The sequence below is a fragment of the Oreochromis aureus genome, linkage group 6 (genome assembly GCF_013358895.1).
Source record: "Oreochromis aureus strain Israel breed Guangdong linkage group 6, ZZ_aureus, whole genome shotgun sequence".
In the NCBI taxonomy this organism is placed as follows: domain Eukaryota; kingdom Metazoa; phylum Chordata; class Actinopteri; order Cichliformes; family Cichlidae; genus Oreochromis; species Oreochromis aureus.
Window position 1 is genome coordinate 20,119,413 of NC_052947.1, and position 14,262 is coordinate 20,133,674.

At 37.9% G+C, this 14,262-nt stretch overlaps 1 protein-coding gene across 1 annotated transcript; it reads right to left on the minus strand.

The window, feature by feature from the left end:
- Positions 1 to 1,876: 1,876 nt before the first annotated feature.
- On the minus strand, positions 1,877 to 13,092 carry LOC116334478 (tetraspanin-5). The gene is made up of 10 exons (XM_031757906.2): positions 12,655 to 13,092; positions 10,053 to 10,103; positions 7,978 to 8,124; positions 7,711 to 7,881; positions 7,471 to 7,596; positions 6,021 to 6,068; positions 5,285 to 5,401; positions 5,128 to 5,189; positions 3,529 to 3,577; positions 1,877 to 3,442 (listed from the first exon to the last, which is right to left on the minus strand). Exons 1-9 carry the CDS (start codon positions 12,736 to 12,738, stop codon positions 3,565 to 3,567), a joined length of 819 nt encoding a protein of 272 aa, XP_031613766.1. The 5' UTR covers positions 12,739 to 13,092; the 3' UTR covers positions 1,877 to 3,442; positions 3,529 to 3,564.
- Between the last annotated feature and the right edge of the window lie 1,170 nt (positions 13,093 to 14,262).

Consider the following 14,262-nt stretch of genomic DNA (forward strand, 5'->3'; position numbering starts at 1 on the left):
TTTTTAAAAGCCATATCTCATAGTTAAACTTTATTTTTGAGATATTATCCAAAATCAAACTTTATATTGAATTTTAAATGGTATGTTGTTACCTCCATGTGTTGACTTAATGGATTACAGGACATAATCAATAGTTTCAACTACATGTTGAACTGAGTGAGCTAAAACACTGAAAGGATCTCTTCTACCATGAACTCAAATTTTCTTTAAGGTCATTTAAAAGATGACTACTTAACTGTTTAATTCCAGCAGAACCTGAAACATGTCATGCTGTGTTGTCATACTCACCAGCTACCTTATTAGGTACCCCTTTTCAGCTTCTTGTTAATACAAATGTCTAATCAGCCAATCACACGGCAGCTTTTAGGCATGTTGACATTGGTCAAGATGACCTGCTGAAGTTCAAACTGAGCATCAGAATGGGGAACCAAAAGTGAAATTTCTGGCACGACTTCACCTACTTCAAAGCTGTGTGAAAAAGATCAATATTCTAACGAGGCTGAAGCTACAGCAACACATTAATACTTTATGATGCATTTTTTAAGCTTCAACATCATCAGAATGGGGACAAAGAAGCAATTTAAGTGACTCTGAACGTGGCATGGTTGATGGTGTCAGACAGGCTGATCTGAGTATTTCAGAAACTGTTGATACACTGGAATTTCTCCACACAACCATCTCTGGGAGTTTACAGAGAACGGTCTGAAACAGAGAAAATGAGCAGCAGTTCTCTGCATGAAGATGCCTTGTTGGAGGAGAATCACCCAACTGCTTCTAGCTGATAGGAAGGTAACAGTAGCTCAAATAACCACTTGTTGCAACCAAGGTCTGCAGAAGAACATCTCTGAACACACAACCTTTTAAATCTTGAAGCAGCTACAGCAGCAGAAGACCACACCAGGTGCCACTCCTGTCAGCAAACATCAGAAAACTGAGGCTACAATTCACAGATTCACCAAAATTGAACAACAGATGACTTGAAAAGCAGTTTTGATTCGGATCAGAATTTCTTGACAAACGTTTGTCCTTTTAGTATCAGCTAAACATATGTTGTTGCTGACCATGTCTATCCCTTTATGACCACAGTGTTTCTATCTTCTGATGGCTGCTTCCAGCAGGATAACACACATTATCACAAAGCTCAGATCATCTCAAACTGGTTTGCTGAACATGACAATGAGTTCATTGTACTCAAACGGCCTCCATAGTCAACAGAGCTCAATCCGAAAAAGTACCTTTGGAAGGTGGTGGGACAGGAACTTTACATCATGTATACAGCTGACAAATCTGCATCAACTGTGTGATACTATCATGTTAATATGGACTAAAACCTCTGAGGACCTGAGCACCTTACTGATTCTGTGCCACAAAGAATTAAAGCAGCTGAAGGTCCAACCTGGTACAAGCAAGGTGTAACTAATAAAGTAACTGGTGAGTCATTTTCTTGACACAAGCCACAGCAGTGCTTTTCCTATTTTTTCTTTCCCACCCATATCAGGCTCACTTCTCTGCTAACATTATGACCTCAGTGAGGTAATAATCCTGTGGTTGTCAACCCCAGCATATGTTTTAATATCATTATTATTATTATTGCTTGAGTGTACCGCGCCTTTAGTCTCAGTATATGAAAAGCGTACGGAAATTAAACCTAAAACATGTGAAACTCACAGTTGGAGACCAGTTGGAGGGTTACAGTGAAAAAAAGGTCCAGCATAACATTTTGTTTTAAACACAAGATGGAGGTAGTGAGTTGTCAGTCACCCAGTCACACTGGAGTACAATTCCTCTGCAGCGCTACCATTAATTTTAGTCTGAGGTAAGTGTGGTATCAGTGTAACATATAATCCAGACAAAGTATACACAGAAATAGACAAAATAATACAAAGAACAACATTTATTCAGATGTATTTACATCTCATCACAATCCAGTCATTTACAAGAATCAGGAGTACATGTGAAAGAAAAGTGTGGTTATAATCGGGAGTATGTAGAAATTGCAAATATGGCACTAAGTGGTAAGTAGACAGATATCTGACACCATTTTGGCATTCTAACATTTTCTCAGTATAAGATTATACATTTGGTAGAAACCAGAAATACATTGATTAATATCATTTTGTCATCAACTGCAGAGGAAAAGTTCACAGGTTCACATTTCCTTTACATTAAATGGCGTTTTTTACTCTGTTAAGAGAAAACTTTGTGTTATTGTTTGATATCGCTGAATTTTAAAAAAAATGCTGATGACAGAGCTTGCGCGCTCTACTTTCAAGTACTTTGCGTCTGTAGATTAAATCATTTATTTCTACGTTCAATTAAGTGCCAACAAGCAGTAAAAAAAAGCTTATGCCTATTTTCCAGTGAACATTTCTGTATAAAGTCAGAAATTTAAAAAAAAAAAGAAAAGATCTAACAAATGAGGGTTTTCACGATTTCAACACACTGGCCACAACTAAAAGTAAAGGAAAATTAATGACGGTATGACAGAAAACTAATGGACAAAAAGATTATGTGCAAAGAAGATAACTACACTAAAAATGTCCCCAAACCCATTTTCAAGGTGACACTTATGAAGTACCATGGTTACATAAGCATTTCATGGAAAGTGCCCCCTCCAGTGGCTGCTGCTTGACCAGATAACAGTCTGTCATGACAAAAAGCCGAACAGCTGAAATGAGCTTCATTATCTTCTGTCCTCTGTGAAGATTAAAGTGCTTAAGGCTGAGTTTTGATTAGATGCCACATTGTTGGGTTTCTCTCAGTATATGTATTACATTATTTTGTCACTCTTTCCAAGAAAAGCAAGTTTACAAAGCCGAACACATCCATCACGTCTCTTCGTGACACTACACGGTGACTACATCCCCCATAAGTCAAACTGCAATCTGTAACAGTGTCCACATCTAAAGTTCGTTCTCTTAAGTAGACTCCATCAAACATTCAACAAAGTGCTAACCAGCCGATTCACTCGAAATTACTATTTTACAAATACTTTAAAATACTTAACACAGTTAGAAGCCGATGTCCTATCAGGAGACAAAAGGCATGCAGTGCATTTCCAGAATCACTTTTATCTTCGTACACACCCTTTACATGCAGCTGTTAAAAAACTGCAGCTGTGAGACATATAAAACCACAGACCATATTCTAAATGAAGCACTACCTCAGAGAAACGCCATCTCCGTTGTTTATCCGAGCAAAACACATTTCCTTCCTGGCTTCCTCAACACAGCCTTTACTGTAACTGTAGCTTATACTGAAATATTGCATTGTTTTTGTATGTATAGTAGTACATTTCAGAGGGGGAGTGCTTCATTTAAAATACAGCAACTCTAAAAATAATTCTAAATTTACTATTTACATATGAGCAAGACTCTTCATACTGCACATTTTAGCTGATTAAAGTACTTCCCTTCAACGCTGGCATCCGAGCTGCAGAGTCCTGTAAAAATTTAAAAAAATAAAATAATAAAAAACATCGGAGGGGATCGATAATTTATACTGCTATATTGACCTGAAAGCGCTTACCTTGTACATCTTGCCTTTGAAAACTGTCTGGAGGTCTTAGGTAAACAAACTGCACAAAAACAGGAAGCAGATATATGAATCGGAACAATAAAAACACCAAGACAATAAAAAGCACAAGCAAAATAAGCTTTGTTTGCAACACTAAGAAGCAGAGGGTTAGTTAATACCAGATGCTCATTTTGTGAATTATGATCCCATATAGAATGAAAGAAATAAACAAGATGGCGACAGTGAAAACGCTGACTAAATAGTCAACCTTCGAAACAGGAGTTTGCGAAGCAGCGGGTGATGGTGGTATCTAAAGGTTTGTGTGGGCTGCAGCACATTTTCAAGTTTCCAATTAAGTGGATGTTTTTTAAGTTTTAGAATAACTGGTGCAGCTCGTTTCCTTACATTACACTTGCCGTTAGCAATAACGATGTAATACAGATGAGGCTGTTTGTGATTCTTTTTGTTTTTAAGTTTAAGATGTTTGCAACAACCTTTAATTTTTTCATCAGGGCACCTTTCTAGCCTGATGGTGGTGCTTTGCAGAAAGTCCCTGAATAACCAAAGTTACCACAAAGCAACTCAGTATGTGACAATTCACACAGTAATCTCACTTAGAAGCAAAGAAATCAACCTGCTTGTGTTAAAACAGGCAATTACAACTTCAGGATTTCATTTGTGGACCTGGAATGTGTTTTCAAAACTTTGTTACATTTATTATTTTATTACATAATTATTTCATTCTGAACCATAATACACCCAAAGCCAACTCTACAGCTGCCATCTATTGATGATTATAAGTTATTGATGTGGCACACATACTTGACATGACACACATAATGCATTTTAGATTAAAATAATTCATGACAGCAGGAGTTATTCTGTTAAACCTTTTTTTAGTTCGAAAACATTTTCGGTGCATAACAATATGTAGTAAAAACGGATACGGAAAGCTTTTGCAAGGCTTGCTACAATTTGTGCGATTCATCTTTCCATATTTAGTGGTGACTAAATAAAATTTCGTTGCAGATACAAATTATTGTGACCACTGAGTTGCGTATGTTAAACATGACACATAAAAGCAAAGATACGCTACGATCATTATAGTCATACAACTGTCATTTTAAAGAGGACTAAAAAAAATTTCAATGATAATAAACAAAAGAATTATAGTTTAAAGCAAAATACTCTGTTGTGCTTTTTTTATTTTTAAGTGTTAATATAGTCCAAATTTGTAAATACCAATAGCTATAAAGCTTTTCAAATAATTAAAGCTATTGTGCAACTGTCCAATAATTTGTATGTTCTTCCATGTCAGGGTGTTGCAACTATAATCATGAGACTTATATTGTGACGGTTTACATACAAAAGTAATAACAGTGAAAAGGATATTTCATAATACAGAAGCAGGCCTGCCCATGGGGTCTTTATGGCTGTCTGAAGAGGTTTTTAGTGCTCTCTTAAATATGGAACCGCTAAATTTAACTCATGTAGGTTAATATGTTAAGTTGAATTACAAAATAAACCCCTACAAGCCGTGAACTGATTTACAAAAATTATGCACTCAGACACAAAATTTTACACGTCACCCTGATGACCCTTGCTACCTACCAACTCTCTCTCACAGCCTCGATGTCACTCACGAGATTTTGCGCTAAACAGATGCCAAAAATCTGAAAAAAACAAAAACAAAAAAGGAAAACAAATTGTTAGGTAATGGAAAAAATAATTACAAAAGCTCAGATGTTTAGGACAAACTGATCCCCACCTGCAGTAATGCAATCCCAATAAATATGCCTGCCACCACTGTCAGGTTATCTTGAAGCCACTTCTCAAACTGTGGTACGCAGCCTTTGATGTAGATGAATGACCTCTGGTCAGAGTCCTGTCAAAACAATTACAAGTCAAACCAATACAACAGCATGATAATCAAGTTCATCTGAAATATATTTGGTTTTATTCTGCTCCGCGACACTTAACAACACAGTTATTTTTAATAGCACATGATTCCCCTTTTCATTTTGCGGTTTCCCCTAAAGCCCTCCACAGCGAAATGCCTCTGATCCAGTGTTACGTAGTCGTTAACACACACTCGGCTCACTGTTTTCCTCCTCTGACTCTTGTTAAAACTGCTTCACTCTGGCTCACATTTAAAGCCAAGAAAACAAACAGAGCCTTTTTTCCTTACATTACGCTGGCCGCGCAGTAAGGCCAAAGCTAATGACGGGCGGGGGAGGGGATTTCAATTCCCATTGCATTGCTGCTGCATGAGTAATGCCACAAGGCCCAAAGTGTTGATGGAGAGCCAGCTGCTGTATTTTCACTAGTGAGGAGTTGAGAAACATACTGAAAGAGGAATATTGTGTCCAGGGTGGAGCAACTGATGACCTCATATAGCCATATAAACCTGTCTGAGGCAAAATAAGCTAGAGAAATTCATAGGTTCTACTCTTTTCTATTCCTCTAGTCTCGGTGATAAATTTAAGTTTCCGTTTGTAGCTCACCGGTTTTGCTCGGATGTCGTATCCACACTGAGTGTTAATGACATCCTCCTGTGAAGAGAAGATACACATGCATTTTTAGATTAGCTAGAGATTCTAGACTGGCCTTTACTGTGAAAAACAATAAAACATCCATACACATTAAAAACTGTAAAACTAGATGATCGTGAAGAAAACTCGCCAGTCCATGGTTATACAGTTACTGTGAAGATTTTTGCATATAAACCAAGGATTTGTTTATGTTTGCTTGCCTATTATATTCTACTTGTGAAGACTAAACGACTCCAAGTTTGGTGTGCAAGGATGCGTCTGCCTTTCTGGTCAGGTTAACCTTTAAAAGACTGTGTGGGACCACAGCTGCAGAAACTTGGACTACAGTAACATTTAACTCCCAGAAGTCAAATTTTGTTCTCTTAAACTTCTGAAAACAACAAATAAAAACTTTAGCGGGCAGATCATTAAGATAAAATGTGTAAAACACCGCTGACAAAGGGAAATGTTTGAGAGTAAACTCTGGTGGAAATCTTTTCCTTAATGGTCAGCCAAAATGAAAGGACTTTGCTGGGTCTGACGTCACAAACAGAGGGGGAAAAACGGATTGCTTAACAGAGGTTTCTGGTAAACCTTTGCCTTTTCCCTAGATCCACAGAGCAGAGGAAAAAGTCTAAAAGTCAAACTTCCGGCAGCACTTGTAGAAATGTAAAAAAACACTAAAAGCATTTCAGCTTTTGGACACCATTTTTTATGGCATTTAAAGATATTAACAAAAATATTTTTTAAAATTCACCTTTTATTTTAAATTAATACTTTTTGATGGAAAGCTAGCAGTAAAAAAACTTTCAACTGATTTGAAACTGGCTGATAAAGACCTGACCTGAAATATAACCACAAAAGACACCTGCTGCACAACCCAACAAACGCAATTAAAATTAAAAAACTGAAAGTGTTTTGATATGGTAGACACATTAAGAGCACACGGTGCCTTTGGAAAAAAACAACTTTTTTAAATCCAAGTGTTTCCTTTTTTTCCCCTTCTAGAGAATGACCTTGGTGGGACAGCGTGTCCTTGGATTGTCAAATAAAACCCTTCCTGAGTCTGTTTTGCTGAAGCAAAGTGCTGTCACTGCTGTGCACAGTAAGCAGCAGTTAAGAGTATTTTTCTGCCAAAAAATGCCTCAGTCTAGATTCCCACCCATCCGCTTTCAGACTCTGACTTGCCGTCAGGGCCTGATATGACTAAACACAGCGTCCTGAGCGTCCTGTTGGATGCGAGCCATCGTCGCTGATAGCGTCACCCCTTCTTCTGGAGGACACAGATAACGAGCTGTCTGTGACAAGAAAGCCCTTTACAACTTCCCCTCAAGTCTTGGAGTTTCAGCATGTTAAAAATTATTTTAAACTCTAACACAAGACACAAAATCACCCACAGACTTCTTGTGATAGAGAGACATACCGCTGGATCTTTGGTGCAGCAGGAAAAGGGCACTCCACATTTCTCACGACTCGGGTTTGAATCAGTACAGTTGAAGTAGATGTTCAAATTCCAGTCATCAGCTCCAAAAGCTCCACAACACTCCCACTACAATAACATATATCACACATACAAGGTCACACGAAAGTAAACAGATATCTCTAACACAAGGTAAAAATACTAGAAGGAAATCGGTGACACAAATAAAGAAACGTTGCTTACATATTCCTGGGTGAAGTCGATCAGGTTCTGCAGATCAATGTCGTCTCTGTAGGCCCGAATGTTGTTATTAATGAAAAAATTGAGCTGGTCCTTGATCCAGTCTTTGAAGACAAAAGCCAGGACTCCAGCAGTCAGCTCAAGAAAGAAAATGATGCCCAGGAACACGGAGAACTGTAAAACATGAGAATTTTCTGAATCTAATAACTGTTATGAAACCAAGAAATATAAAGAATTATAGATATCTGAGTAAGCCTCTAACAAACATACAAACTTGAGCAGGAAAGAGTTTTCCCGCAGCGCTCCGATGCAACCAGCAAACCCGAGAATGAACATCACACCACCCACCACAAGGAAGAGCCAGACAGGGTCAAAGCCCCCCAGGTCAGTGATGGATGAGATGTTGGACAGAACACCCTGGGAGCAAAGCACATGAGGTCAAAATCAACTGAAAAAACACTGAAATATCACCACGTTCCTAACACTATTCCTAAGTAAAGTAATAATTTTGTAACCATGTTTAAAACCCAAAATTCATAATGTACAATCTAAACCAATGTAAGCAGTTATTTAAAAGAATGTAATAATAAAACTGTCAATTGTTTTTGATTTTTGGGAACAAGCTAATTTACTCTTGCTCAGAGCCAGCGAATGTAAATATGTTTTACTTAGCTTAGCTTATCTTAGATTATCATAGCTTCCTGGATCTGTACAAAGCTAACCAACCTAACCTAACCTTTCTGCAGTGACGAAACAAACAAGCTCTAACATGTAAACCAGTGAACTATAGATATGCTATTACAGTTGTGTCAGAAGTTTACATGCACCCATCATTAGCATGAATTGGTAGTGTTGGTCTTTTATTGCTTTCTTTGAACTGCTCTTTTACCAGGGTAGAATGATTGTATAGCAAAGTCGAGGCCTATTAACTCGGTAGTAATCATGATTGACCACAACTAGATCACAACTTTATCAGCATAAAAATGATTTGTTTGACAGCACTCACTGAATTCTCCAATACAACAACGTAAAAATCGAAGGAATTTAAATTGGGTAGAACTCTTGAAGTCATTTCTAAACAACTTCGCATTTCAAGACTATCAATTCAAACAATTCTATGTAAGTATAAGTTATTTGAATGTGTCACCACATCCACAGGTTCCAGCTAAAGTCTGGAAGAAGATCCAAACTGTCACACTCGGATGAAAGGTAATTGGTTAGGATGTTCAAAAATTAAGGTTCAAGCCTGCTATGAACTGGAAACTGCTGAAACACCAGCATCACTGTCTACAGTCAAGCGAGTGTTTCATCACAGAAAGAAGCCCCTAGTCCAAAATCAACACTTTCAAGCTTGGCTGAAACAAGTCAACAGGGTAATGATCCCAAACACATCAAAACTGGTTTTATGATAGATAAAGCAGGCTAACATTAAGCTTCTGGAGTGGCCTTCCCAAAGCCCGACCTCAACCCTTTAGGTATTTATGGACTAAGCTTAAAATCCAGGTCCGTGCCAGGAGAAAAAAAAACCAATTTAAATGAACTTTACCAATTCTGCCAAGGTCAAATATTCAGCCAGAATTATGACAGAAGCTTGTTGATGGCTACTAAGGGACATTTGACCAGATATTATTAATATGTATATATTTGACCCTGCATGTATACTTTTGACCCTGTGTGGATTAGAGAAAATCCAAATAAAATTTAAACCTTTGCCATTAATTTTGTTTTCTGAAGATTAAAGCTAAATACTGTACAATAATTCTGTGCTGGAAAAAGAACACATTCAAGCCCGTGATGCGTGTATAAATACCTCTCACCACAGCTGTATGTAGATTTTCTTACCTCTAGATAGAGCCTGGCTAGCTGTTTCTTTGTTTTTGTCTAAAGCTAACAGTCTAATTTAACCTACACTTTTTTCACCATACATTTGACATTATATTAATCTTAAAGTTAATTAACTCATTATAATAATTTAGCAGTTAACAAATAATTAAATAATATTAGTTGTAGTCACGTATATAGGATGAAGGAACAATCAAGATCTTCAAATGTACTTTGGTGAAACTGCTCTCAGTAGACTGTCTGCTTTTTGCACTTTCAGTACACAATGAACAAATCTGTGAAATGCATCAGATCAATTCATAGCCCATTGTTCATGAGTCCCACAGGAAAGCACAGCATTCCTTTCTGATTCAGTAAAGCCACTGTGACCATTCTTTGCACACAGTCGAGTATAAACCACAACGGTATTCCGGGTTTATGGAATATTTGCAGATACCTGTAAGTGAAAAGCTTCACAGAAATAAGTCCTGCAACTTGTTATTACACATTATTACACGACTAACCTTTTCACTCCATGCCCACAAACCAATGGCAAGAAACGCCACTCCAAGGAACTGACAGAGGCGGAAAAGAGAGAAACAAGAGAACAGGATTATTTTGCTGTGACTGCGACATGTAGTCATCACACAGACGCACACTGACAGAAACCACAGAGAGATTTTCCTGGCAGTGGTCCATTACTAAATATTTCTCATCCCAGTCTGCAGGATCAGCAGGAGACTTCCACATTAGAAAGCATCTTTAAACAGCTTGACTGTACATAACTGTACGCCGCAGTGTAGGAGCAGTAATCGGGATTATTATTACTATGACAATATTATGATTTAATATTTTTTGGTATTTGGTGTTTACAAGACTTTTTAAATCTTTTGCTGATTACTTTAATATGTTTTTAATAAACACCTTATTTAATTGTCATATTTCCATGCCTTTTGTTACTTTCAAATTCACTTGCAATGAGTTTTGGTTTCTATTTGAAATAACTTTTTTACATCCTACTCAGCACAATGCACTTTTAAAAAAAAGCTTAGAGACAAACTCGGTAAAAAATATTTACACTTCAGTGTCTACTGTGATACATATTCACTGACAAACCATGACAAGAGAAACTTGAGAAAAACAGTACACTTTATAAGCCACTTTATTTGTGAGGATTTCAACAACAATCATTTTGTTGTTGGTCCAAAATGTTATCCAGGAACACCTTCAGTAATACAATAAAAACCCCACTAACCTACCAGGACTTTAACAAGCACTAAAATAAAGGTGAGAAAATTAGGTTTTTAAATAACTGCTTTTAACTGAAGTCTTTTGTTGAATTAGACCCATTTATTCACCAGATAGAAGCACTAAGGACTTTTTTTCAGATTAAAGATAATGAACTTTACAGACCATCTCAAGTATTTGTTTGTGAGACAGCTGTTAAGGCAGGGGCCAGTTGTTTGTGACATAAGTAGCTTCTACTGATGATTCCTGAATGGCACAAAGCTCAAAGGGGCCGATTGCTGTACAGTTGGCTGAGAGCTTTTCCACAGCCCAAAAGGCCTTTGTCTCTATCAGTCCACGATATGTGAAGAACCACTGTGCACACCAATGCCATTCATGGCTTAAGTAGCATGTGATGAATTTAGTGTAATTTTTAGCTTCTTTGTTTTATTTAATTTTTTTATGTCAGCAAGCAGAAGTCAAAATTGGGCCGAAAGTCCCACACTCCCACACTGCAATGACTTACCAGGACACTTGAATTGTTACTAATATCATCAGAGATGTTGTCAGCATCTGTGCTTTCCCCACAATAACAAAACAAAATCCCTGCTGTTAAAAAGGCCTTATATGGCCAACGGTGCATATCAGTAGGACTGCTGCAATTTACTGTATCAGACAAAAACAGACATCCCCATCTGGTTATTTAATCCATCCAAAGAACATGCCGTATATGATGCTGTGGAGCAAGCAGTTCATTTGTTGGCACCAAATATGATAATGAACAAATGTATCAGGCAGCACCGGGGCTCAGTGGTTAGCACTAATGCCTTGAGGCCGGACGGTCCTGGGTTCAAACGCAGGTATGGCCCTTCTGAGTGGTCTGTGCATGTTTTAGCCAGGAGCTCCTGTTATCCAAAAAGGTTAATGCTGCATAGCTCTGCCCGATACACCCTCAAAAACAAAATTCTTACTCTCAAAGTTTTCTTGAGCGTTTAGCATCACTACATTATGTGAAGTTTTATTCTACTATTTGGACCGAACTGTTACTGTTACTGTGACTGACAGTTAAAAAAATATGATAGAACAATCAGTGATGAGCATAATGTCCCTGCTGTCCCTTATTCGAACCAGGCCACACTATTTCATACATCACTTATAAGTTAGGCATTGTTTTCTGCGACCAGACCCCTAAATCCACTGATTATTCTGCTTACTTTAATGCAAGTACTGAAGAGGCAGCCAATATCAAACAATTAACACTTGGACTCACTGACAGCGTTTTTGCTTTAAATTAGCTAAAACAATGAATCGATCAAAACAGTCACTGGTTAAATCGATTAATCGCTGCGGTTCTACGAGAGCAATGCTCTGTTAATAACTTAACTAAGCAATAGTAAAGCCTACCCCACCTTCTCTCATCAACAACCTGTGAAAAAGCACCCATGCAGGTTATTGTTTCAAGCCAGGAACTGGCGGCCCACGGTGACTGTGGGTTTAAAAGACGGAATGTTTGTTTTTTTCCCTGCGGTTTCACTCACGCATAGAAAAGGTGACTGCTGTTTTCTCAACCTAAACATCACCACAAAAAAGAAGAAAAAAAAGCCCCAGCTGAAGGCTACGGTCACGTAAACACGCGATGATGCCGAGAGAGAGCTGCCCTCACTGATATGGAGGACACACGAAAACAAAGCGGGCTGATGGGTGACAGGGAGCAAGTGCACAGGAGCAAGAAAGAGAAAGTGGAAGCGAATCGAAACGCAGGAAAACACAAAACACCACAACAAACGCATACGCACACATAAATGCACCTCACAGCTACTGATTGGGAACAAAGACGTGTCAGCGTGTTAAACTGACGATGGCAGGCCTGAAGTCGCAAACAGCAGACGGGGGACTTACCCAGAATATAATGTTGAATCCGAAAATGAAATACTTGATGCAGCAGCTCACTTCGTGAGCCTTGAAATGCTTTCCTGACATCATCTGGATAGATTTTTTTTTTCTTCACCGCCTCTGCAACGAGCAGGAATCACATCTGCAGCTGTTCTATGTTTGGCAGCCGGGATCCTCTGGAAACACCCTTTAATTATTTTTTTACGGGCTCAACACATGCCGCCGTTTCTAGCGTATAATTATTAACACCATCCTTGATTTTTTGCGGATAAAAGTCGCAGATGAAGCCGTCGGGGAGCGTTCTTCTGTCGGCGACCCTCTACAGATCTCAGCTTTTACCTTGTGTGGATCCTCAGAGGTGTAACGCTGAAATAAATCACACTGAAGTCAACCAGATTAAAACCGACGGTCTCCTATCTGACCCGTAATCTAGACATGGCTGTTATTTGATTGCCGTGTCTGGGAACCAATGGTTTCCTTTAGTGATCTGAGAAGGCGGGACTTCCTCCATGAGAGGGTCTCTAGCCCCATTACAGTGGCAGATAGTACTGGTTACGAGGTGGTTAATCATTTATAGCGTAATTTATTACCCATTAACTAAATACGTGTATGATATACGACAGGAATACATAAGTAAACTTCATCACAGCCATTAGGCTATTAGGCAATAATAAGGCTATAAATAGTAATTCAAGTTGACGTGGAATAAATAATAATCCATCCATTTATGCAGTTTTTTGAGGCTGCAGGGTATTAAATCAATCACTAAGTCAAAGACTAATAAATATGGACATCTCAGCTGATGTTAAATATTAAAATTAATCTATTTTTGAGACAGGATTGAGTTGCTTCACAACACTTTATTACAGGTCGTTTTGTAATGCAAACTTCATGCTTTTACTAACAAGAACTGAAATTGACATTGTAAAGAGTATAATTACAATTGTAGTTACATAAAATATAAATTAGGGGTGTTTCATAGCCTTCCTTTAGTTACTTGAAGGTTTTTAATGAATATTTAAGATTTCATGTTTTTAACACCTTACCTCACAGTGTCTTTTCCAAAGACTTGTTTAGTCCTGATGAAGAAAGAACTCCAGAGAACACCCAAAATAAAGCAGGCTGGATCTCATGTTTCACTCTTGTGTTTAAATGTCAGCAAAGAAAAACAAAAAAAAGATCCAGTTTAATGAGACGCAAACTGCCTAGATGAGATGCTTCTTTATTGTTTATTTTAAAAACACACTGAAATTTTCTGCTTTCTTAGGCTTAATCTTTATAAGGTGGATGTGATGTTTATGCCTTTTGGAGGGTGTAATTGTCCCTGCTTTATATTTTATTTACAGTGTTCTTTTGAACTTGTTATTTTGCTGTTGTAAACATCAGTACCTTCTTAGAAATTACATTTAACTTTACAGTTGATCAGTGTGGCATACTGTTAAAATACGTTAGGCCTTTATTAAAATGTACATGTGGATTAGGGCAAATATGCATGGGGCCATGTGAAAAAATAAGCATCCTCATGATTCAGTAGCTTGTACAACCACCTGTAGCAGTAATAAATGTGACTTTATCAGTCTCTCACAGCATTGTGGAGGAATTGTGTCCCACTCT

Bases quoted from the DNA above. Each gene is read 5' to 3' on its own strand.
- LOC116334478 (XM_031757906.2), bottom strand. From the start codon at position 12,738: ATGATGTCAGGAAAGCATTTCAAGGCTCACGAAGTGAGCTGCTGCATC. The intron at 10,104-12,654 runs GTAAGTCCCCCG...CGCCTCTGTCAG, and splicing joins GATTCAACATTATATTCTGG to TTCCTTGGAGTGGCGTTTCT. The intron at 8,125-10,052 runs GTTAGTCGTGTA...CTTTGCTCCCAG, and splicing joins TGTGGGCATGGAGTGAAAAG to GGTGTTCTGTCCAACATCTC.